The sequence below is a fragment of the Grus americana genome, chromosome 29, assembly GCF_028858705.1.
Source record: "Grus americana isolate bGruAme1 chromosome 29, bGruAme1.mat, whole genome shotgun sequence".
Lineage (NCBI taxonomy): Eukaryota > Metazoa > Chordata > Aves > Gruiformes > Gruidae > Grus > Grus americana.
The window spans coordinates 1,202,377-1,223,949 of record NC_072880.1 but is presented as its reverse complement, the minus strand read 5'-3'; the positions used below and the strand labels follow the sequence as shown (position 1 = coordinate 1,223,949).

At 60.4% G+C, this 21,573-nt stretch overlaps 3 protein-coding genes across 12 annotated transcripts; 1 reads left to right on the top strand and 2 right to left on the bottom strand.

The window, feature by feature from the left end:
* Positions 1-134: 134 nt before the first annotated feature.
* On the bottom strand, positions 135-10,259 carry LOC129197573 (death-associated protein kinase 2-like). Of its 8 annotated transcripts, none has more exons than XM_054806164.1 (14): positions 10,160-10,259; positions 3,786-4,113; positions 3,523-3,593; positions 2,911-3,002; positions 2,530-2,751; positions 2,306-2,444; positions 1,977-2,106; positions 1,727-1,775; positions 1,566-1,592; positions 1,294-1,446; positions 1,117-1,162; positions 930-1,019; positions 624-707; positions 169-385 (listed from the first exon to the last, which is right to left on the bottom strand). In XM_054806164.1, the coding sequence occupies exons 3-14, from the start codon at positions 3,589-3,591 to the stop codon at positions 305-307; spliced, it is 1,182 nt and encodes a 393-aa protein (XP_054662139.1). In that variant the 5' UTR covers positions 3,592-3,593; positions 3,786-4,113; positions 10,160-10,259; the 3' UTR covers positions 169-304. The 8 variants fall into 8 exon arrangements, with proteins under 8 accessions (XP_054662141.1, XP_054662142.1, XP_054662143.1 ...); XM_054806163.1 differs by lacking the exon at positions 10,160-10,259 and adding an exon at positions 5,226-5,578; XM_054806165.1 differs by lacking the exon at positions 10,160-10,259 and adding an exon at positions 5,226-5,578 and having other exon boundaries at positions 3,786-4,051.
* Positions 6,348-10,398, top strand: SH2D2A (SH2 domain containing 2A). Of its 2 annotated transcripts, XM_054806159.1 has the most exons (9): positions 6,348-6,433; positions 7,675-7,808; positions 7,969-8,144; positions 8,275-8,364; positions 8,453-8,618; positions 8,873-9,043; positions 9,207-9,728; positions 10,001-10,163; positions 10,262-10,398. In XM_054806159.1, the coding sequence occupies exons 1-8, from the start codon at positions 6,400-6,402 to the stop codon at positions 10,148-10,150; spliced, it is 1,443 nt and encodes a 480-aa protein (XP_054662134.1). In that variant the 5' UTR covers positions 6,348-6,399; the 3' UTR covers positions 10,151-10,163; positions 10,262-10,398. The 2 variants fall into 2 exon arrangements, with proteins under 2 accessions (XP_054662134.1, XP_054662133.1); XM_054806158.1 differs by lacking the exon at positions 10,262-10,398 and having other exon boundaries at positions 10,001-10,165.
* A 942-nt stretch (positions 10,399-11,340) lies between these two features.
* PRCC (proline rich mitotic checkpoint control factor) lies at positions 11,341-20,279 on the bottom strand. Of its 2 annotated transcripts, XM_054806157.1 has the most exons (8): positions 19,417-20,279; positions 16,743-16,790; positions 15,718-16,302; positions 15,014-15,109; positions 14,044-14,187; positions 13,641-13,706; positions 12,942-13,061; positions 11,341-12,284 (listed from the first exon to the last, which is right to left on the bottom strand). In XM_054806157.1, exons 1-7 carry the CDS (start codon positions 19,975-19,977, stop codon positions 12,975-12,977), a joined length of 1,587 nt encoding a protein of 528 aa, XP_054662132.1. In that variant the 5' UTR covers positions 19,978-20,279; the 3' UTR covers positions 11,341-12,284; positions 12,942-12,974. The 2 variants fall into 2 exon arrangements, with proteins under 2 accessions (XP_054662132.1, XP_054662131.1); XM_054806156.1 differs by having other exon boundaries at positions 11,341-13,061; positions 19,417-20,278.
* Between the last annotated feature and the right edge of the window lie 1,294 nt (positions 20,280-21,573).

Here is a 21,573-nt window from a genome sequence, read left to right as displayed (position 1 = left end):
TGCTGACGCAGGAGGGGAGGATGGAGGGGGGGAGACGTTTATTTCTCGCACTAGGGCCGAGCACGGGTGAGGGTCCCCCCCAGCCCCGCTGCAGCAGAGACCTGGGGGGGCAAAAGTGCGGGGGGGGGGGGGGGCCGCTGCCCCAGTGACCCTCCAGCACCATGGAACTGGGAGCACTGGGGCTGGACACTGCTCCTCCCCGCCCCCCCGCCCGGGATGGGGAGACCGGGGGGGCCCCCAGGGCTCCTCCTGTGGGATGGCTGCTCTCAGGGGGGGGTCCCGTCTCCACTCATGGAGGGGGGGCTCAGGAGCAGCTGCTTCTCCGCCGGCGCAGCAGCGTGACGGGGTGGCTGCCCTCCTCCTCCTGGTCGCTCTCGCAGCGGCGCTGGGGGCACAGGGGGGCTGGAGGGCAGGGACAGGACCCCCCCCGAGACAGGACCCCCCCCCAGGGATAGGACCCCCCTAGGAGAGAGAAACCCCCCCCCAGGAGAGACGGCACCCCAGGTGGGGACACCCCCACTGCACAGCCCCCCCCTCCATTTGGGGGACCAGGCCCCCCAAATCCCTTCTCCCCCCACCCCAGCCCATGCCGAGGGGGGGTCTGGGGGCTCCTGGCCACTCACCAGCTCCTCGTCCTCCTTCCTCAGGCCGCAGAGCAGCCGCGTGTGGCAGAGCCGGTTGCAGGCGGACACCATGTTGTAGGAGAGCTGGGGGGGCAGGAGGACGGGGGGGGGTCTGGGGGGGGGGTCGCTCCCCTCCTCTGCCTGCCCCCATCCCCCCCCCCGCAGCGCTACGTTCCCCCCCCCATGCAGACCCCCGAAACGCAACCAGCCCTGGGCTGGAGCACAGCCCGAGCTCCTTGGGGACCCTAGGGGTGGTGGGACCCCATTACTGGGTGTGCCCCCCCCCAGGGCCGGGACCCCCTTCACCTTCCACTTCCTCCGAGCGTTGAACTTGCGGAAGTTTTTCATGTTGATGGAGGAACGGCTCCGGTTTGCCGCTTGCTTCTGGCTCAGGGGCTGCCGGGGACAAGGACACAGCGGTGTCACCGTGCCCCCCACCCCTCTCACAGGGGTCTGGGTGGCCCCCACCCCCCCCTCAGCCCGTCCCTCTCACCTTGATCCAGGGATGGACCAGGCACTCGGCCGCCGTCATGCGCTGCCTGCGGCACAGAGGGATGTGGGGGGCTGTGGGGGTGGGGGGTCCCAGTCCCACACAGCCACCGCAAGGATGGGGGTGATGGAGAAGGGGATGATGGAGATGAGGATGAGGATGGGGAGGATGAAGACTGACCCCGGCTCCTTCACCAGCAGCTGCCGGATGAAGTCCTTGGCCATCTCGGAGGTCTGGCTGAAGCAGCGCTCCTCAAATTCGTAGGCACCGGCCACGATGTTGGAGAGGGTCTCGGCGTCGGTCTCACCCTGGAAGGGGGACAAGCCGCTGAGCCTGCAGGGACACGACGGAGCCGCTGAGAGTCGGGACAGCGTCGGCTCAGCCACCCCAGTGCCCAGCGTCCCCGTGCCTCAGTTTCCCCCGGCCGCAGGGGAGCGTCGCCCCGTACTCACAGGATGTAGGTGATGACCCCGATGCTCCTGAAAGGCAGAGGCGGGGGTCAGGCGCTGCCCTCCCCGGGGCACCCCCCTGTGCCCCGCAGCACCCGGATGGGGGGGGTCCCTACCCACCCCCCCGCCTCGGCTCGGCGCCCCCAGGTCCCCGCTCTCCTCACCACATGTCGGTCGCGGAGCTCAGCGGCTCGTAGTTGATCACTTCGGGAGCTGGGGGCGAAGCAGAGCCGGGGAGGGGACATTAGAGGGGACAGCACCGTCCCCGGCCACCCCCTCACCCCTGCCGCCACCTGCGCTGGGGGGTCCCATCCCCACCCCGGGGGTCCCTTCGCCACGTCCCCGCAGAGCGTCCCGGCTGCGCCCCACAGAGCGGGGCTGCTGGGGGACCCCTGGGGACCCGCCACCCCGTACCGATGTACTGCGGGGTCCCGCAGAGGCTCTTGAAGGTGACGCCGTCCTCCAGGCGCTGGGCCAGCCCAAAGTCAATGATCTTGATGCGGGGTTTGGGGACGTCCTTCTCCTGCAGCATGATGTTCTCGGGCTGCGGGGACAATGCCGGGCACGGCAGGGTGACACGGGGTGCCGGGATCTGCCGGCAGGCACCGCGCCGGAGAGGGAGGCAGCATCCCGGGAAGCCGGGCAGGATGCGGCCAGGGCTCTGCCCAGCGGGAGTGGGGCGGGGGGGGGGGATGCAGCCCCCAGATCCCCCGAGGAGCAACACAGGGGGTCCCCGGGGGCACCTTGAGGTCGAAGTGGGCGATGTGGCGGTCGTGCAGGTACTGCACCCCGCGCAGGATCTGTCCCAGGAACTCGATGGCCTCCTCCTCCGACAGCATCTCCTTCTCCGCGATGAAGTCGAAGAGCTCCCCGCCGCCGATCCTGCGCGAGGATGGGGCGAGCTCGGCCACCCCCAACACACGGCACAAAAAAGGGGGTTCCCCCGCCCCGGGACCCCCCAACTCACAGCTCCAGGATGAGCACCACCTCGGCTCTGCTGGCGAAGAGGTCGTGCAGCCGCATGATGTTGGGGTGGTCGAGCTGGCGGAGGATGGCGACTTCCCGCTCCACCTGCGCCCGCTCCAGTCCCAGGCGGCTGCTCCGGCATCGCCGCACCTTCACGAATTTGGCGGCGTAGAAAGCGCCGGTGCTGCGTTCCCGGCATCGCTTCACCACGCCGAAGTGCCCGCTGCGGCGAGAAGCCGAGCTGGGGCACGACCGGGCTGCTCCCCCCGCCCCAATATCAGGGGGAGAACCCAGGTGGCCGGCTGCGTCCAGGGACCCGGTGGTCCTGCCTGCACCCTGGGGTCCTGCCTGCACCCCGGGGTCCTGCCTGCACCCTGCTCACCTGCCCAGCTTCTCCAGCAGCTCGTACAGGTCCTCCACGTTGCCGGGACTGAGGGCGGCCGCCAGCCCCTCGCTGCCGGGGCCGGCCGTACCCTGCGGGGACGGGGGGGGAGACACGCACCGGGACCCCGCTCACGTGATGTGCCGGATCTGCCCCGCGCAGGGACCCCCATCCCGCAGAGAGCACCGCAACCCCCCTCCCCGGCACGGACTAGAGGGGATTCTCTGGTGTCTGATACCGCGGCTGAGCTCGGGCACTGGCCGGCTCGCCTGGTTCCCACTAAATTCTCCGGCACGTGGAAATTTGGAGACCTTCGTCCCTTGATCAGGGCGGGCAGGAGCAGCCCAGCGGGCTCAGAAATCAGGCAGGGGCAGGCAGGGAGGGGGGGGGTCACGCCAGCCCCCGTGTCCCTCGCTGCACTGGGGAGGATTGGGGGGTGCAAAATGGGGAGAAAAAACTAACGTTGCTGTTTGGGTTTTTTTCCTTAAAAAGGGGATTAATAGTGGACAAACCCATCTCCATGAGCTCATCTGCGAGAGTCCCACCTGATCGTCCCCCGCAGCCCCCCCCGGCAGGAGACCCCACACACGCAGCCCCTCGGCCGTGGCTCACCTGGGTGCTGTCAGGAGCGGCCCCCAGCCCCCTCCCAGCCAGGACCCCGGCCCGGCCACCCTCGGCCATCACTGCAAAGACAAGAAGGCAGGGGGTGAGGGGACAGGGTGTTTGGGGGGGGGGGACACGACAGTGTAGCCCCACGGAGGGCTCTGCTGGGCCAGTGCCCTGCCTGCACCGTGCGGTCCTGGCTGAGTCCCCGCAACTCATCACACTGATGGACAGTACCCACTAAGGCGGGGGGGCGGGGGGCCGGCTCTCACCCCCAGCAGCTCCAAGCCACAAGCCTCTTTTGGCCGCTGGCTCATGCGGCAGCAGGCAAACACCAGGGCCTGACCCGCCGTGCCTCAGTTTCCCCAGCTGTAAGATGGGGCTGGCGCTGCTCCAGCAGTCAGGGCAGCCGGGGCCAGCGGCTCTGCAGGGTTACGGAGAAGCGGGGACCGCGGGCGCTGAGCCCCGGTCCTGAGGCCGCCTCGATGTCCCCAGCGCCGCGTCCCTGGGAGCGGGAAGTTTCCTGGGCCGGCGTGGGCTGCAGGGTTCAAGGTCACCGGGAAAGGGACACGGACAGGGATGTCGGCCAGAGGTGGGGTCCTTCCCGCAGGAAAAAACGGCTCGATAAGGGAACACGAGACTCCGAGACGTCGGCCCCCCCCCAGCCACCCGGTTCGGCTTTACCTGCGCTCGGCACGCCGGGATCTCCCATCCCAAAGCTGGGGTGCACCCGCCGTGAGGGGTTTGCTCCCCCCGCTCCTGGGGGGATTCGAGCCCCCCCAGGGACCGTCCCACACCACACCGGTCGCACGCATCCTGCCGACGCGTCCCCGTCCCCACGGGGTTGTGCTGCACCAGTGTTTGCACCAAACGGGGGCCGGGACCCCTCGTGTCCCCCCCATGGTGGCCCGGAGGGACGGCGAGCGGTCCCCAAGCCCAGTCCCCCCCTCGCTCACCCCTGCTCCCAGCCCGGCGGTGCCCCCCTTACCCTCCCGAGCCTTCCTCCGCACCCAGTCGCACTCTCCCTCGCTCCCGGCTGGCAGGACAGGGGGACGGCTGCTGCCCATGGTGACGGTCCTGTGCCACCCCCGGGGTTTGGGGGGGGGGGGGGGCACCCAGCCAGGCACCGCGCGGAGCCGGCCGGTCCCCGGGCTGGTACGTGCGTGGGGGCGGCCGTGGCTGGAGCGGGGCCACCGTCCCCTGCACGTGACACGGCCACGGGGTCCAACACGTCGCCTGAGGTCACGGCGTGTCCGTTTGTCCCCTGGGGATGGACACGAGCGGCCGATCCCCCCACCCTGTCCCTTGCTGGACAGTCCCCCTGCACCGAATTGCTGTTGTAGGGAGGGAAACTGAGGCAGGGGGGGCCCCCGCGCCACCGCAGTGACGGCAGCAAGGGCTGGACCTGCGGGGGCCGCGTCTCGCCCCACCACATCCCGCTGCCGAGAAAACCGGTCTGGCTTCAGCCGCGTACCGGCGCTGGGCTGGGCGGCTGCACAGAGCAAACGCCCCGGCACCGGCCGGGCAGAAACGGGCTCCCGGGGAAACGACCTCGCAGGTGGCAGCAGCCCCAGCTGCCAAAAAGCACCACAGGACCCCAAAACCTCCCTCAACCCCCCCCCGCAGCCGGTCCTGATGCAAACCCCTACGTGCAGTGGGCCGGACCCCGATCCCAGTGTGCCGGGTGTTGGGGGGAAGCCAGCACCCCTTACCTCTCTATGAGGGTCCACACCCCCGGCACCACCGCGCCCAGCTCCAGCCTTCCTCCGGCAAACCCCGGCGGTGCCAGGCTCTTCCTCGAAGTGCCGGCGTTTCCCAGGGAGCTGGGGCAGGGCCTGGCCGCCGGCCGGCTGCGGCTCGGCAGCAGCGAAGCCTTTCGCGTTTCTCCTTCCCAGGTCTCTTGAGAAATCTCCCCACGCCGTCCTGGTAGCCAGCTGCGGAGAGGAGCTGGAAAAGGCCTTTTAGGGGCAATTCCCGGCGTTTCCAGCACCTCGGCTCCTTGAGGAGCAGCCAGGAGCCGGTGGGACGAGCCGCGAGCGGCCAATGATGTCCCCCTCGCCGACGTCCCCCGGTCGCTCGACGCCCGTAAGCGTGAGGCTTGCAAACAGGAAACCTGGCTGACAGATAAAAATATTGTACGGCGGCTGCCGGAGGGGAAGCGGAGCGGAGGGTGTGAAGGTAGCAGGGAGGGACGGGTTTCTTAAGGTGGAGAGAGCCGGGGCTGGCACAGCACCGCGTGCCAGGAGGCACCGGGCACCATCTGCACCCCGGGGCTTGCAAAGCCGCTGCCCGGTGCACCCCGTCCCTGTCCCGGCGCGATGGATGAGCCGGCCCCAGCCCTAATTCCTGCAGCCTCTGGGGCGCAGCCGGGCTGGCACTGCTCTCGCCACGGGGCCAGCCGGAGCCTGGCACCGCCGGGACGGAGAGCTGCGGCTGGCATGCGGCGGTGCCGGCAGCTCAGCTGCTGCGTTTCCCAGCCGGGCTCCCCGCCGTTTGCCGTGCCGATGCCCCCAGCACGGCCCGGGATGTGCCCGGCTCTGGCAGCCGGTGGGGACAAGGACACTGCGGCCGAAGCATGAGGTGCTGGATCCCACCGTGCCAGGAACCGAATCCAGCTCGTGGCACGAGCCTGGGCCGACCGCTCTGGGATGCGGATGGGAGGAACAAAAAGCCCTTTGCAGGGGGGATGTGCCACGGCCCAGGCTGTGCCGAGGGTCCCGGTGACACCTGCGTGTCACCCCAGTGCCACCTTCCCATGACGTCTCCCCCTCACACAAAGACTCTTGCGGCTTCAGTTGCCGCTTCCTGCCCTTTGCAGGCAGCGGTGGCGCGAGAGCAGGCAAGGCAGCAGCGCTGCCTGCCCTGCCCGTCCCATCGGCTCTGGCCATGGACCCCCAGGGCCCAGCGTGGCCGGGCAGAGGTAGGGGGCTGGGCTGGGGGGATCGGGGCTGGGGTCTCTCCGGGGTTGTACTGGTGCCGGGACGGGAGGAAAAATGCCGAGGAGCAAACCCCGAGCTGGGAGACTCGGGACGGGCAAGCACCGGGTGACGTGGGGATGATCTCCCCGTCCAAAGGCGTGATGGAGAAGGGGCAGAGGACAAGGGGGTGCGGATAGGAGGAGCGGGGACCCCTGCCCACCCCGGCCAGGTCGTACCCCCTTCGAAGGGGGAAATCCAGCTCAGAAAGGTCTCACGGAGCAAAGCCAGGCTTCACCCCGTTTCAAGCCCGATTTGACCCATTCTCACCCCAGGAGCACGGGGTTTAAGCAGCACATCCCACCCTGGGGAGCAAAGTCCCCCGAGCCGCCTCTCCGAGGCTGAAGTGCTGGGGCAGGGGAGCAGGGACGAGCCCCCCCACCTCCGCCCGGGACCCCCGCCTGGCTGGGGATGCGCTGCACACTGGGGACAGCGGTGGTGGCCTGGCCATGCCCAGGCAGGACCCGACCCCAATTCGCCTCCCTGGCATTGCCCACGTTGGGTCGCTGGGGTTTGGGTTGTTTTGTTTTGCTTTGTCAGCAACTTCCCTGCCTGCCCCTGCCCGCTGGGGCAGCCGGTTCAAGGTACAGACGAGGTGCCGCGTCCCCCCCCAGCTCTCCCCGTCCCCCCCCGCCACCAGCTGCATCCCCCTGCTCTCGGACGAGCCTCGACCGGCTCCTCTGACTCAGCTTTGCCTCCCGGATCGAACCAGCCCCGGCATCTTCCACCCCCTCAAGCATCTGCTGGGGATTAACATTGTTTTGCCGAGCGTTGGTGGCTCGGGGCCGAGCTCGGGGTCCCTTGGCGGCCGCACGCAGTCCTGCGCCTGCCACCTCGCTCCCCTTCCTGGGACTGACCTGGCACCCCGGGGACTTTCGGGGGGACTTTTGCCTTCCCCTCTCCTCCACCCCAGCTCATCGGTCCCCGGGGTCATCGTCACCTCTTGCCCCGCGGGCACAGGGCGATGTCCCTGGGGAGACGCGGGGTGATGAGCCCTAGGATGGGGGGCACTGGGCAAAGGTGCCGCTTGCCCGGGCTGTGGGCAAGAGCAGCGCTTGCGGGGGGCCATGGAACCCCCCCACAGCCCCGTGGCACATGGGCAGCAGCAGTGGACCACGTGGGCAGCTCGGGGCCCCGAGGGACGCTGCGCTGCCCTGAGCCCGTTTCTCCCCCCTCCCTGGGACAGAGGACCCCATGGATGATGACCGCCCCCTCTTCAGCACCTTCAAACCCATCAGCGAGAACAACACGGCCAGCACCAAGCCAGCACCCGTCCTGACCCCGGTCCAGCCCCAGGGCCACCACGACACGCACGGCAGGGTAGGACATGGGGCTGCGAAGGGGCCATCTGCCCCAGCACCCCCAAGCTCGCACACCCATGGGGATCTCAACCTCCCGGGCTGCATTAGGAGCCCTGTGGAGGGAGCAGAGCATCCTTGGGGCACGTCCGAGCCCCCGGCCGCTCTCCCCTTCCCTCCAGGTTCCACGAGGCTCCGGGGCGGCTCTGCCAGGCTGGTCCCTGCCAGAGGGGGACCCGCGGCCAGAGCTGGTGGCCCTGCGTGCCCAGACCAGGCTGTGGTTTGAGCAGACGCAAGCCAGGAGGCTGGGGGCCAAGGGTGAGCTCCCGACCTGGTTCCATGGCTTCATCAGCCGGAGGTGAGCATGGGGGGAGCAGAGGCGGAGGAGGGGGTGATCCCTTCAGCATCCCCAGCTCTGAAAGAGGGAGCTGGAGCCCCGGACCCCACGAAAGGGGTGAGGGCAAGCGGCTCTGGGCCCCTTCCCACAGGGAGACGGAGCAGCTGCTGCAGGATCAGCCCTCCGGCTGCTTCCTGGTGCGCTTCAGCGAGAGCACCGTGGGCTTCGTCCTGTCGTACAGGTGAGGGACCCCCCAGCCCTGTCTGAGGGACTGAGGCGCTCGGTCCCCTTCCTGCCCGCTGTGCCAAGCCCGTCCCCTCTCCCCCCAGGGGCAGGGAGCGCTGCCGGCACTTTGTCCTGGACCAGTGGCCGGACGGGCGGTACGTGATCCTGGGGGAGCAGAGCGCCCACACCGAGCTGACCGACCTGCTGCGGCACTACGCCGCGGCCCCCATCATGCCGTACCACGAGTTCCTGACCGTGCCGTGCAGACGGGTGAGGAGCCGGCCCCCGCAGCCGCAAAAGTGGAGTTATTCCTGCCATACGGATGGGTGGGGGGATTTTCCAAAGCATTGTGGCTGGGCAAAATCAAAGCCAGGGCTGGCACCGGAGCCACCCGGGCCATCGTACAGTGTCCTGGCCAGGAGCGAGGAGCCAAACCACGGGCAGCACACCTGAAGTGGGACCAGCGCCCGGGGGGGTCTGCCCCAAGTGCACACACACCTCCTCGTCTCTCTCCCCCATCACAGGAAGATGAGCCCCAAGGAGGGACGCGGTGCCCAGCCGGCAGCGACGCTGCACGTTCCCCATCGAGCGAAGCACCGGCAAACCTCCTGGCGTACAGCATTGTGTCCAGGGGGCCCCCAGGAGCCAGGCAGGCAGCCACAGCCCCCCCGCCGGAGGAAGGCTCCTCCAGGGAGGTAACGGCAGGGCAGAGGGGAGGGGACAGAAGCCGCAGCCTGGCCAAAGCTCTCGCAAGGCAGAGGGACGCAGCTGGGATGACGGACGCAGCCCCAGCTGCCACAGATCCACGCTGGAACCGCTTCCAGCCCTCACCTCCGACCTGTCCCATCTCTTCCACAGGCTGCCAGCATCCCCCCACCGCTCCCAGCCAAGGCCAGCTCCTTGGCGGCGGCTCAGGGGCCGCACAGCCCCTCCGGCAGCGGAGCAGCTCCCGAAGGTCCCTACGCTCAGGTGCACAAAGAAGCCGTCCTCCCTGAGCCCCCCGCGCAGCCCCAGTCGGCTGACCCCAAGTACCAGCAGCTCATGTGCTTCCACGTCTACGCCGAGCCCCACGAGGGCATCGCACCCAGCCCCTCCGCCTACTACGAGGTGGAAGAGCCCATCCCCTTCTACGCCACGGGACGGGGCTCCAGCCCCAGCTCCGAGGAGAACGTCTACTCCGAGGTGGCGGTGGCCCGGCAGGACCTGCCCACCCCTCTCCCTGGGGGGGTCCGAGGAGCCTTCTCCACGCTGCCCCCCAAACCCCGCGCTCATCGTCAGCTCTTCCGCAGCGCGTCCAGCCAGGCCTCCAAGAAGCGGCAGCTCCCGGCTGCTCCCACCGCAGTCAGGAAGGAGAGAGGAGGCTCCGGCCCGGCCGCGGAGGTACGTTCCCCACAGCACGTCCCCTTCTAGAGCTGCTCAGCCCCAGCGCGATGTCGGGGTTCACTCCATATCAGGGTCAAGGAGGGAAAAGGGGGGCCCCTGCCCACGGCTCCACACTGGAGCGATGGTCCCCAACTCACAGCCGAAGTGGGAGCAAAGTTGAAGGCTGGGAGGGGGAAGGACCGACTTTCAATCACGTCCCGGCTCTCAAGTCAAACCTCCACCCAACACGGCACAATCTCGCCCCCGTTTCCCTTCACCTCTCCCTGCAGGTTCCTCAGGGCACGACGACGAACCCTCGGCTGGAGTTCGACAATCCCGTTGGCAGCCGGAGGACGAGCGGCACAAAGCGAGCCACGACTGCGGCAGGGCAGGAGAGCCCCGAGAACATTTACGAGCAGCTTTCTGGAGACCGTCTCTGAGCCACCCACCCAGGTAAGGTCTGACAAGACCCGGGCTCAGGAAAGCTCTCGGGCTCCTTCACCTTGAACCTGGGGAGGAGAGGTCCGAGGCTGCAGCTGGCCCCTCCGCAGACAACCAGCACTGGCGATACCAATCCGCTCCGCCCCAGGATTCCCACGCCCTTCCCGACACGACAGCCTGCTTCCCAAGCCCTGCGAGAGAGTTAAGAGGAGAAACAGATTTAATTTATCTTGAAACACATTCGGAAAGATATTTCTATTCATAGAATGAGGGCGGAAAAGGCTATTACAGTAAAACCAGACGGGTTTCAGGCACAGCTGGTGCATCCAGAATCAGATATTAAGTTGGCCACAAGCCGGAACAATACCGCAGCCTGGCCGCTGACACCTCCAAGCCACAAAACACAGGATAACACCAAACCCGAGCACCAAATTCAGCCACCAGGTCAGTGACACAACCCCTGGTGCTGCCCAGCGCCGTGCAAAACCCTGGCCTCGTCCTTTTGTCCGAAACGACACCGAGCCAACGCCACACTAACAGCAGAGTCGGCGCAGCCAGCCTTAAACGGAGCAGATGAGATGTGTCAGAGCTTTGAGACAGGGAGGGGAAAGGAGGGCTGCGGGGTTGTAGCTGTTCTCTTTCACTTTTCACAAGCCTATAGTTTGTTGCTCTTAAATGGCTAAAATCAGAGCGCGAATCAGACACCATTCCCGTCCTCATAACTCCCCTCTAGTGCTAAAAATGAGCCATTACACACCAAAATGGAAAAAAGAAAAGGGGAACCCATGAGCCTCAGCCTCTCGGCTCGCTCCAGGACTCCACAATCCCACGAAAGCCGCTAAAGAAGAGTCTGGGAGCACACAGTCCGCCGGAGGACAGAACTGCCTCCAAAGCTGCGGCAAAGCCCTCCAGCACCGCCCTCCAAGTGCCACCGCCGAGGACAAGGCTCGATGTTTTTAACAGCTGAACCCACGGCGGTGAGTAAAACCCGCTGCTGGGGTTCATACCCCGGACAGGCTGCGTGTAGCAAACTCCCTCGGACAAGCGTTTCGTCACCGATTGTGTAACAACATCTGCTCTGCAAATAAATTGCTCCTGAAACACAGGCTGCTGTGAAGGTGCTTCAGCCTCAGCGGCAGGGAGGAAAAGCAACGCCTGGAGTTGAGCACCTCGCAATGGAAACGTGTAGTTCGGTTCGTTTAAAAGTTTATTCCTTTTATCAAATCTCTTTTCAGAGGATTTCATGACTGTACATATAAGATATGAATAAATTACTCAACAGTAACTTTATTCTGGTCATTCAAATACTCAAAATGGGCTCTGCAAAGTACTAAAACATCCAGGGAACTAAACTAGAAATCAGGTTATTTTAAAATATCCTAAGAAAAGACTTCATTCATGGGGGTTGGTTTGCTTGTTTTTAACAGGTAACGTGGGAGAAAAACCACCTCTTGGGAGTTTTTCTAAATGGAATAACAAATATTAGCTGGTTTAGCTGCGGTTACAACAAATATAACCCTTCGTGGCGGGAACGTAAGTTAAATAACCAGCCCAGCTCTCTGTTCCCTTCGGCATCACGGACTTTGGTGAACAACAAACTCAGCGAGGCCACAGAGATTTGGCTAAAGATACACGGATCTGGCCAGCAAGGCTGCGCATGATTTGCGGTCGTATCACTTAGACCTAATACCTTTAACGAAAAGAAAGATTCCATTTTAAAAAGTTAAGGCCGGACACAGTCTCCTCTTCCCAGCCAGGAGGGTAAAGTTAGCACTCAATTGAAACAGAATTGATACAAACAAGCTGGAAAAAAAATAAAATAAAATGTACAGTTGGCAGCTTTCATCTGCATCTGCTCAGAGGAAATACTGCTCCTTCCCTTGCCGAGCTCGCTGCCAGCCGCACTGCACCGTGCCGTGCGCACTCGGGTCAGCAAGCCTGGAGAGCAGCCTGGTACCGCGCCGTAGCCTCGGGTCAGGGGAAAGAGGGGAGAAAAAGGAAGAGAAACGTACATACACACAGCGATCACGTCTATCCAAAAGCCCTCAGCAGCCTCATGCTGGGCGAAAGATCCTCACTGGTTTTTGTGCGTTCCACGCTCAGGGCGTTTTCACTTCTATTGCAAGCTCTGACCTGTAAAGGAGTTTCCCCTCAGCACAATTCAAGACATACAGGCTGGCAGAGCTGAGAACAAAAACACTAACTTAACCACACTTTAAAAAAAAAAAAAAAACACAACAAAAACAGATATCAAAATCATTTGCGTGAAAGGAGCACTGGGTTTACTCGGACAGGAGTAAGCAGCCATGAGGATCTCTCAAATAAAAGGACAAAAAGAAAAAAAGCCAGGCTTGCTCTTGAAACTCACTGTCTTTTAGAAAGAAAAATTACACTCTCAACGCACAGCGAGTCCAAGAAAGGAGCAAAGTGGGAATTGGAAGTTTATTGAGAGTCTGCCTAAGGTTCCAGTGGCGAGGCTACGTCGGAGGAGGAATAGGCCCCGTACCTAGAGGACAAAAGCTCCAAGCCCTGCACCAGGCACCTCTCCTGCGGCTGCCTTGGGACGGCCATCAGTTGTACAAAACAGACTTGATTTTGAACCTTCCACATCATCGTTTATAAGGAGGGAGGGGAAAGATTACAGGTGGAGTTTCAGGACCGGTTTGCGTTGAACCTTTCTCCTGACAGGCAGGGGAGTGCAGTGTCCTCCCGCCCACTGAGCAGACCATGCTCTACATGGGGCCCGGTTGATCTCCAGAAGGTCAGGAGAAGTCTGACACAGGAGGTCACCTGGGACAACAGCCAAGAAGCGGGCCAGAGGTGTTAGAATCCGTATTTGGCTTGAGTCTGACGGCGGCTGAGCTTGTTTTCAGACCATGTGTTTTTCAGTTCCAGTTCTCTTTCCTTCGCCTGCAGAAATCGAGAGGATTAACATCAGGGGTGCTGCTCACCGCCTCAGTAGTATTTCACCCTCCTCTGCCCCTGCTGACTGGGATTACAGAGCACTTCAGCCAGAAGCCTCGTTACAGGAGTCAGCACCGTTATCTTGACAGAGGCCCGAATTAATTGGGACGCACAGGCATTTCATTCATGCCAAAACACAGCTTCTCTCATAGGAAGGTCTCAGCAGCCGCCTACCAGCCACACGGCAGCGGTGCAGAGGTAAGACAGGAAGCAGAGAGTCTCGTAACACACGCCACCACGCACGCGCCGGAGCTGGCCGGGAGGGGAAGGGTGAAGCAAAGCAAAAAGCAACCTAGAAGCTCAGTGCCATGACACCCTCGGGGCCAAGGTGCTGCTGCCACGAGGCTGTTTGGGCAGGCGGCGGCCAGGAGACTCCGGCAGCGCAGCCGCCTCTGTCCCCGTCCGAGCCGCTGTGGGTCTCACCCGGGGCTCGGGGAGCTCTTAGTCAGGCTGAAAGAGCAGTCTGGCAGCCCTGCCTCGCAATTCTGCCTGCATCGGTTCCCACGCCGGAGGGAGGGCACTCACCTGATGGATCAGGTACGTGATCTGGTGTTTTCTCCTTTGCTGTCCTGTGGGCTGATCTCCTTTTTTCTAGAAAGCAAAAACGGGTGAACTGTTAAGCCAGTTCCTGACCCAGACAGGAGCTTGCACAAAGCCTTTTCAAGAACCATTTGTTTCATATGAAATGGCTCTGGGCAGATTCATTAGGCTGAAGCAGTTCCTGGCTGGTCTTTACCACCTGCACGCTGGGACTGTGTTTTGAGAAGCTCTGCTGGTCTCTCGTGTGTGATTATTTATACAACACACAACGAGTGTCCCTGTCCCCTCACCCTGGTGACTGCATAGCATCTAATACAGCTCTGGCTGTGGCCGACACGGGAACTGAACTCCAAAGCCCCAGCCAGCACTCCTCCCTTCCTGCCCGTACCTTGCTGAACGACTTCATGGTCTTCTCCTCTGTCAAGGATTTGGTCAGCCACTGCTGGGCTCCACTCAGCTGATCGTCACCTTTGATATCCACAAAGTTGATCTCTTCCCTCCCTCGATTCCGCTTGCCTTGCAGACGTTTGAACTGAAAGAAAAGGAATAAACCCAAACGGAGTTACACAGGCACGTCGCACACCAACACTAACCTGAAACAAGTGAAGGTGGATGGGGTCTGAGCCTTCTCCCCAAGCATGGCACAGGCCACATCAACAAACATCTTTCCAACCAGGATATTTTTTCTTTATGAGAATTGTGCATTGCTATAGATCATAATATCTTAAACTACTTTGCATGAAGGTTATAATCTCATTTCCCACGCATTTAAAACAGCATTTACTCTTGCTTTCAGTCTCGCTCAGGAGAAGACCCTCGGACTCCCAAGTCTCTCGTTTTAAGTGCTAGGGAGGCACCGGAAGTTTTGCTGCCAACACATCCGCCTCCTGTAACACAAATCCACCTCCAAAGCAAAGAGGCCCCCCGAAGGAAGCGAGCACCAGACAGGCAACTGTCTTCTGCAGCACCGACTGGCTCAGCTAACGAGGCTGGCGGTTTCTAGATTAGATCAACAGTGGGAAAGGGGGGTTTTAACCAGGTTTTGAGCCTTTTAAATAAGCGAGGAGTTCACCACTGTGCTAGAGGATGCACTGCGAAGCAACATCTTCGCCCTACGCATGTCGTCTGCCCTAGAAACCCCTCACGAGAATGAGACTGGGCTTGGTGGAAATAACAAATTTGTCAAGCAAACCCGTCTGGAGCAGTAGCCCAACAGACTGCTGGGAGGACACCGCACGTGTCCACAAAACAGCGCTAGACCCCACAAAGCACAGGTCCGTGGCTGCCCAAGCAGGTCCCTACATCCTAGCAGAGCTTAAACCCAAATTCCGCAGCGGGAGAAAGAGTAAAGTGCCAACCGCTTCGTCATCTATGAAGGAGGAGTCGGTGCTCATCTCCTGTGGCGGCGCCTGGGCTGGTTCCATCTCCTGGTAGTACCCGCCGCTGTAGTAATCCTGTCGGCAAAAGGAAAACCAGTTTGTGATGACAGCGAAGCAAGATCGATCCTGGAGCAACTGTACACGAAGCCCCCCTGACAGAGCGCTGAATCGCATACCTCAGCCCCTGAGCTGCTGCTTTTTCACCTAGAGGGATTTCACACAGCCTCCGGGGAGTACAGTACGTTCCACGCGTACCTCCTCCCAGGACTGACCAAAGTAGTCATTAATCACATCTCATTACTTTGGCACTACTGAAGAGTACAGGGCATTTTTTTTTTTTTTCAGGGGTACTCAACAACAAATAATTTACTGAATTACTAGAAACAACCTGGCTTCAGACACCAGCTCTGGCGAGCCCCGATTCCGCACCCTGACAACAACGGGGGCAGTTGCACAGGGGTATTTTAAAATGAGTGCAGCTATTAAACATTTATCCTGCAAAGAGCATCTACAGCTCTCGTGCCAGAGGAATCCTGTTGCGCTAAGTGCTGCGGATCTCTGCTCCTTGTGTCCCAGCTAGCTCAGACGGGTTACATTCCCACAACCTGCAGCCTGGTCCAGGAACTAATTCGGAGCTCCTCGTCCGAGAACCCCTTTTCAGACCTCCCAGGCCGTGAACCCACCTGATAATATGCACCAGCCACGCCGGCCTCGCTGTAGGCAGGGAATTGGTTGTACGGCTGGCTGCCGTAGTCTTCTCCGGGTTTGGGCGCCCAGCTGTGCTGAGCACCGCTGGAGCCCGCGCCTGTCTTGAACTCCAGAGGGGCGTTAGCAGCAGCGTCCTGGAATTGGGGCTCTGTCTCCGTCCCGGGCGGTGGGTCCTCCGACACCACCGTGCCAGAGTACATGTACGTCTCGGCACCCATGACGCTGGGCTCGCTCCTGTCAGACAAGGAGAAGTAGTTCTCTGGCTCGACCTCTTCGTCGCTGTCGTCCTCTTCCTGCGTGATCTGCTTGGTTACCTGCAGGGCAGCACTCTTTGCAGCAGCTTTGATAGCGGATGGAGAAGGAGTTGTGGGCACTGCTGGCTTGGACAGAGGCTTTGTTTTGGAAGAAGAGGTCGGGGCCTTAGTGGGCTTTGAGTCGGAAGTATTTTCTCCTGCTTTCCTCGAGAAAGCGTAGGGCAAAAGTAACCGATTGGTCTCTTTCACTGTCAAGTTTTTGGGTTGAGGAAGCAAAGCGGACAAACCAGAGCCCTCGCCGCGTCCCTGGTGCGTTTTGTGCAGGGCAAATAGTTCACAGAAATAAGAGAAATGAGTGAGACTGTTCAGTTTTCCTGACTCCCTGCCAATTATCTCCTCCGAGTCTAAGAACATTAATGGGTTTCCCATTGCTCAGCACAATCATTTGCTACTTCGAACACGCTGCAGGGCTTTCTTGCACAAAAGGCCAGTAGGATTTTGAAGGGAAACGTGGTACTTGCAAATATCTGCCAACTTCCCAAATTAATGCCTATTTTCCCAAGATTTAAATTTATGAAATTGCCACACACACACAAAAAAAAAAGGGACACCCCAGGGGATTTCAGGAATTTTATACACTAAAAGCGCTAATCAGAGTGGCTGATTTACAACAGCAGGAGCCCAAGATCTGTCACAAACGCTTCTTTCCTGTGAAACTTGTTTCATCAAATATCCTAGGTATTTACCTGAAGAGTATTTTTCTTCTTTGCTGGTTCATCTTCCTCTGAATCTGACTGAGAAAGAAAAACAGAGCTTAGCACAACTTCAGATATTAAAATAAAAGAAAAAAGCTCACCCATTATACAATTTATTCATTTTCAGGTTGAACCAGCCAAAGAACCACGGTAACGCAGATCTGGATTTAAAATCTGCCAAGAGCCAAGCTAAAAAGCAACAGTGAGATGAGGTCAAGCTCTTTTTCACAGTCTTGCTGATGCATCTATGTCAGGGCAAAGAGAGATAAAAACCTGCCCTGGTTACTACTACAAGAGATAAATAAACTGTCCACAGTGAAAGCAGGACCACAGTACTTGCCACTATATTTAGAGATAGCTGGGTCTGCCGTCGTCTGGGCAGAGGCAGAAAAATAAGCAACGTTCTGCTGTAAAACCTGAAGCTTTGCAAACAAGGCAGCATCACCTCTAAAAAAAAAAATCATGTAAGAGCAATCCCTCCACAGCCAAACTCCAACTTGAGCTTGTTTACACAACTTATGGAACAAAAAAAAAAAAAAAAAGGATTCGCCAACCCAAAATTCGAAATTTTCAAGGCAGCTTTTTAATGCTGCTCTAAAGCAGAGTGGGTGGGCAGAGAAACTCAGATTTTACATATTTGGCTCCTGCCAGAAATCAGCATTTAGAGACTCAACAGCTCAAGCATTTTTTTTTTTTTTTTAATAAATCACAGGAAAATAAACCTAAAGCAAGGCAAAGAACACAAGCTGCAGAGCATAAGGTCAGCGCTCTCTTTCAAAGCAACAGACAACAACGTTACGTTAATCGAGGGGAAGCACAAAACCACACAAAGCAAGGGAGTAAAAATTCACTGCGGGGATTAACAGGGAATTGTTCACAACAACGTCGGAGTTGCTAAATATCCATTTCAAATCTGAGTAGAAAGTCTGGTCGTCTCTAGCAACAGAATAGGCCTTTAACATCTTTATCGTTTTATAGCTTTGCAGAGCACTTTAAAGAGATTACAGGAAACAAGGTCTTCTGCCAGTTTACTATCTAAATTATAAAAAAGGACAAAGACACAGAACATGCATAAATAAAGGCAAGTCAAGAGTTGCCATAAAACCCGCATGTTGCATTTGGGAGAGAGGAGATAAAGCAGACTGTCCAGGAGCGTATCCAGAGGTGGAAACAAAAGGGATAGGAGGTATTTTAAGGAGAAAGAGGGAACAAACGAGGATATCAGTCACAGGTCAAGGGACTTCCAGGAATCCCGAATGGGAACTGCTCGGACCAGCTCTGGTTTTAAGGTACTTTTTCTCCCTTCAGCATTCATTCACTCGCTTGACACTGATGACCTGCAGTATTTCAGTTCAAAGTCGATACACCGGAACATAGAGGGGGAGGTAAACGGGAGGAACAAACCTCCTTTCATTTGAGCTTATTTCAGTAACCATACAACCAGCGAGGAAGCGAAGAGCCCTAGCACTTGCTTGATTATGGAGTGCCTGTTCCAAAGCGCTGCAAGAAAGTGAGTAAGCAAAAAGTGGTTATGAGAGAATGGGATATTCCTCTCTGTCTGCCTAAAAGGGCACGCTGCGCATCCCACCACCCGGTGTTTGGGACCTGTGGCATGAGGAGCTCTGGCTCTGGGATTTGCCAAACCGGGCTGATTATCGGCGAGGAGCAGTGTGGTTTAGGGACAGCCGGGAAGCCCGGATCCTCTCACCCGCTCTCCCCGTGCCCCCACAGATCACTCTTCCAGCAAAGCGAGACATGCTGACTTCGTTTCAGCTCCCCCAGGCTCAAGATGCTGGCAGACCACTATTAATTGATGCTGTTTATAAATCCATACAATCAAACCTCTTCCTCGAGCTACCTGTCCCCATGGAAATGACCCTAAGCTTCGCAGTTCAACTCTTCCTACAGCCAGAGGCACTCACGTCTCACCAGAGCCAGCAACTGAGGCCAGACACAGCTGCAGCCATGCGATTGTCTACGACAGTACTGTCCCAGAGTGAAAGAGCAGAGGGGAGAGAAGGAAAGCTGATCAATAGACACTCAGGGAAAAAAAAGAAAAAAAAAGGAGGGCAGGGACTTGCTTTTCCCTGCTCTTGCACAGAGCTGTCTGTATTCAGCGTTCAGGAGCCCCGTAAGGTACGGGGCACAAAAGCACAAGCTAAGAGGGAAATGATTACCTAAAAGTCTAGAGGACACCTGAAGCCTTTAGATAAATAAGCAATACATTGACAGGAAAAAACATCAATTGCGCAGCAAACAAAGGAAGAGACTTTTTTGGGATGCCCCCAAGCAAGGCCATACAGCTCCACCTCATCAACTCATTAACTTCAGTAATAAATAAGGGTGCAGATAATCTGGGTTTTGCTGTATTATGATTATAAACAAGGTTTCTATATCAGTTTAATTCTGCAAAGCGCTTTAGGATTAGGGCTGGCAGCCAGGACAAATCTCCCCATGGATGCCACAAGGATAGCACTGGGCGAGGTTTTGGTACCTTGCTATATTATGGCGGGAGAGAGCAAGGAAAGAGACGCTGTGCTTTATGGGCAAACAAATCCACGGGGGGATTGCTCCGGGGAGAGGATTTCACGCACGAAGGCGCTCCTCGGGGGGGGGGCCTGAGCAGGGCCCCCCCAGCAGAGCTGGTGGTTTGTTTCATACTCACATCTCCCTTGTGCAACTCAGGCGCCGTGATCCGCACCGGCTCTGTCCTCTTCTTTGGCTTGGGGAGGCTCAAATCTACCCCAGCCCCGGGCAGAGCAGCAGAGGCCGAGACAGGAGGGGGCAGGTTGAGGGTAGAGGCAGCGGTCGTGGTAGCTGCGTTCCTCGGGGGAGGCAGGAGGAGACCCCCCAGCCTGGTCTGCTCCCCGCTCCCGTTCCCGCTGGCGGCCGGCTCGGGCAGGCTGACGGCCGAGGCCTGGGCCGGGCTCATGCCCGGCGGAGGGGTGCTGAAGCCCCTCATGCCAGGCGGGGGGCCCATAAGGAAAGGAGGGGGCGGCCCGCCGTGTGGCGGCGGCAGCAAGGGGAAGCCGCTGCCCAGCGGCTGGTGAGGCGGGGGCAGCGGGGGCATCACGGGGGCTTTGGGGGGAGGCAAGGCGGCGAAGAGCCCCCGGGCCGGGGGCTGCTGGGCTGCGGCAGGAGACGGAGCGGCGGCTTCCTCCTCCTCGCCCGCGGCCTCCTCCGCATCGCTCTCCTCTTCGCTGCTAGCATAGGCCACCAGGGACATGGCCCCCCGAGGAGGGCGGCCCTCCGCGGGCAGGAGCCGCTACGCGAGGCCGAGGATCCGCCCTCCCGGCTAGGCCGCGCCGCCGCCGCGCCTTCAGCGACCGTAGCGGGGAGGAAGGGGAGGGCGGGGGCGAGGCTAAGCCACCATGGCGGCCCCACCCCCGCGCAGCGGTAAGGCTGCGGGCTCGGAGAGGCGGCGAAGCAGCCCAACGCCCGGCTCCGTGCCCGGCGCTGCCGCGCTCCCAGATAATGGCTGCCGGCAGCGCCCCCCCTCCCCGCGCCTCAGCGCCGCCGGACTACAACTCCCGGCGTGCCCCGCGCGCCTCACCCCGCCCGTCTCCCAGCGCGTCCCGCCGCACGGCACCACGGGAAATGTAGTCTGCGCGGCCGCCCGGCCGGACCACCGCTCCCGGCGTGCCCCGGACCTGCCATGGCGGGGGAGCGGGGGCGGGAGGTGCCGAAGGAAGGCGGGGGGCGGGAAGGTCTTGAGGAGCCGGGACGGGATGGGGAGGGGTTAGGGGCAAGGTTAGGCCTGGCCTGGTCTGGTCTGACAAGGCCTGATCTGACCGGGCCAGGCCTAGTCAGGCCCGGCCAGGCCCTGAGGTAAAGTGCGGCCTGGCCCGGCTGGAGGCGGCGAGGGGCCCAGGCCTTCGCCCAAAACCTCCCTCGAAGGGCCGAGCCGTGGGCCCAGGAGGGGCTGGCTCGGTGCGGCCTGCTCCGAGGGATTCCTAGGGAGGGCTGTAGGGCGCAGGGGCGGCTGGAGGGGGCCTGCCCCAGCCCCCCTCTGTGGGCCTCTCCGGGGCCTGCTGTCAGCTCCCGGCTGTGACGGGCCCGAGTCCCCTCCCCGGGCCGCCTGCCCGGACTACAGCTCCCGGCGCTCCCCGCCGCCCTCCCCGAGCCGTTTCCCCGCCCCGCTCGGCAGGCCGCCTAGTTAATCGCCAAACCCAGCCGCGGAGCGGGGGACTACAGCTCCCGGCGTGCCTGGAGGAGCCGGCGGGTCCCCGGGCTGCTGTGTCACTGCAGGGGGACAGAGCGACGGGGGGCGGGCAGCTCCCTGCCAGCTAGCTACGTCCCTTCCTGCCTATTCATCCCTGCCTGCTTAATTTTAAGGCAGGAGCCGTGCCTAGACAGTCTTGGTGGAAGGTTTTTTTCTGGAGCGGGGCGGAGATGGGAGTTATCTTTTGTGGCAGCCCTGGCCAGGATTCCCTTGCAGCTGGTTTATTCCTTTAGCGTTTCACAGACTTTAGGTTTGACTCCAGTGACCTCCTTCTGGCTTGTTCTGGCCTTAATAAGAAGAGAGCTGGGCTCTGAATTTGGGTCCCCAACGCAAAGCCCAAGGAAGTAATTTGCTAAGCTGCTTGCGAAGTACTACCGTAATTAAGATAAATGAGATGCGCACCCTGTAATGCAAGCCCTTTATCATTTCATATGGTGTGAAAACCCAACTAACATGCCCTGTTCCACCTCTCCTGCCCTGTTCTGAAGGACTGATGAGTACTAAAAATAAGAATTGAGGCCTCTGGGAGTGAGGTGGAAGGGTGAGCGTGGGTTTCAGTAGCTGCAACACTTACAGGTACGTTTTTTCCCCCCCGCTCTT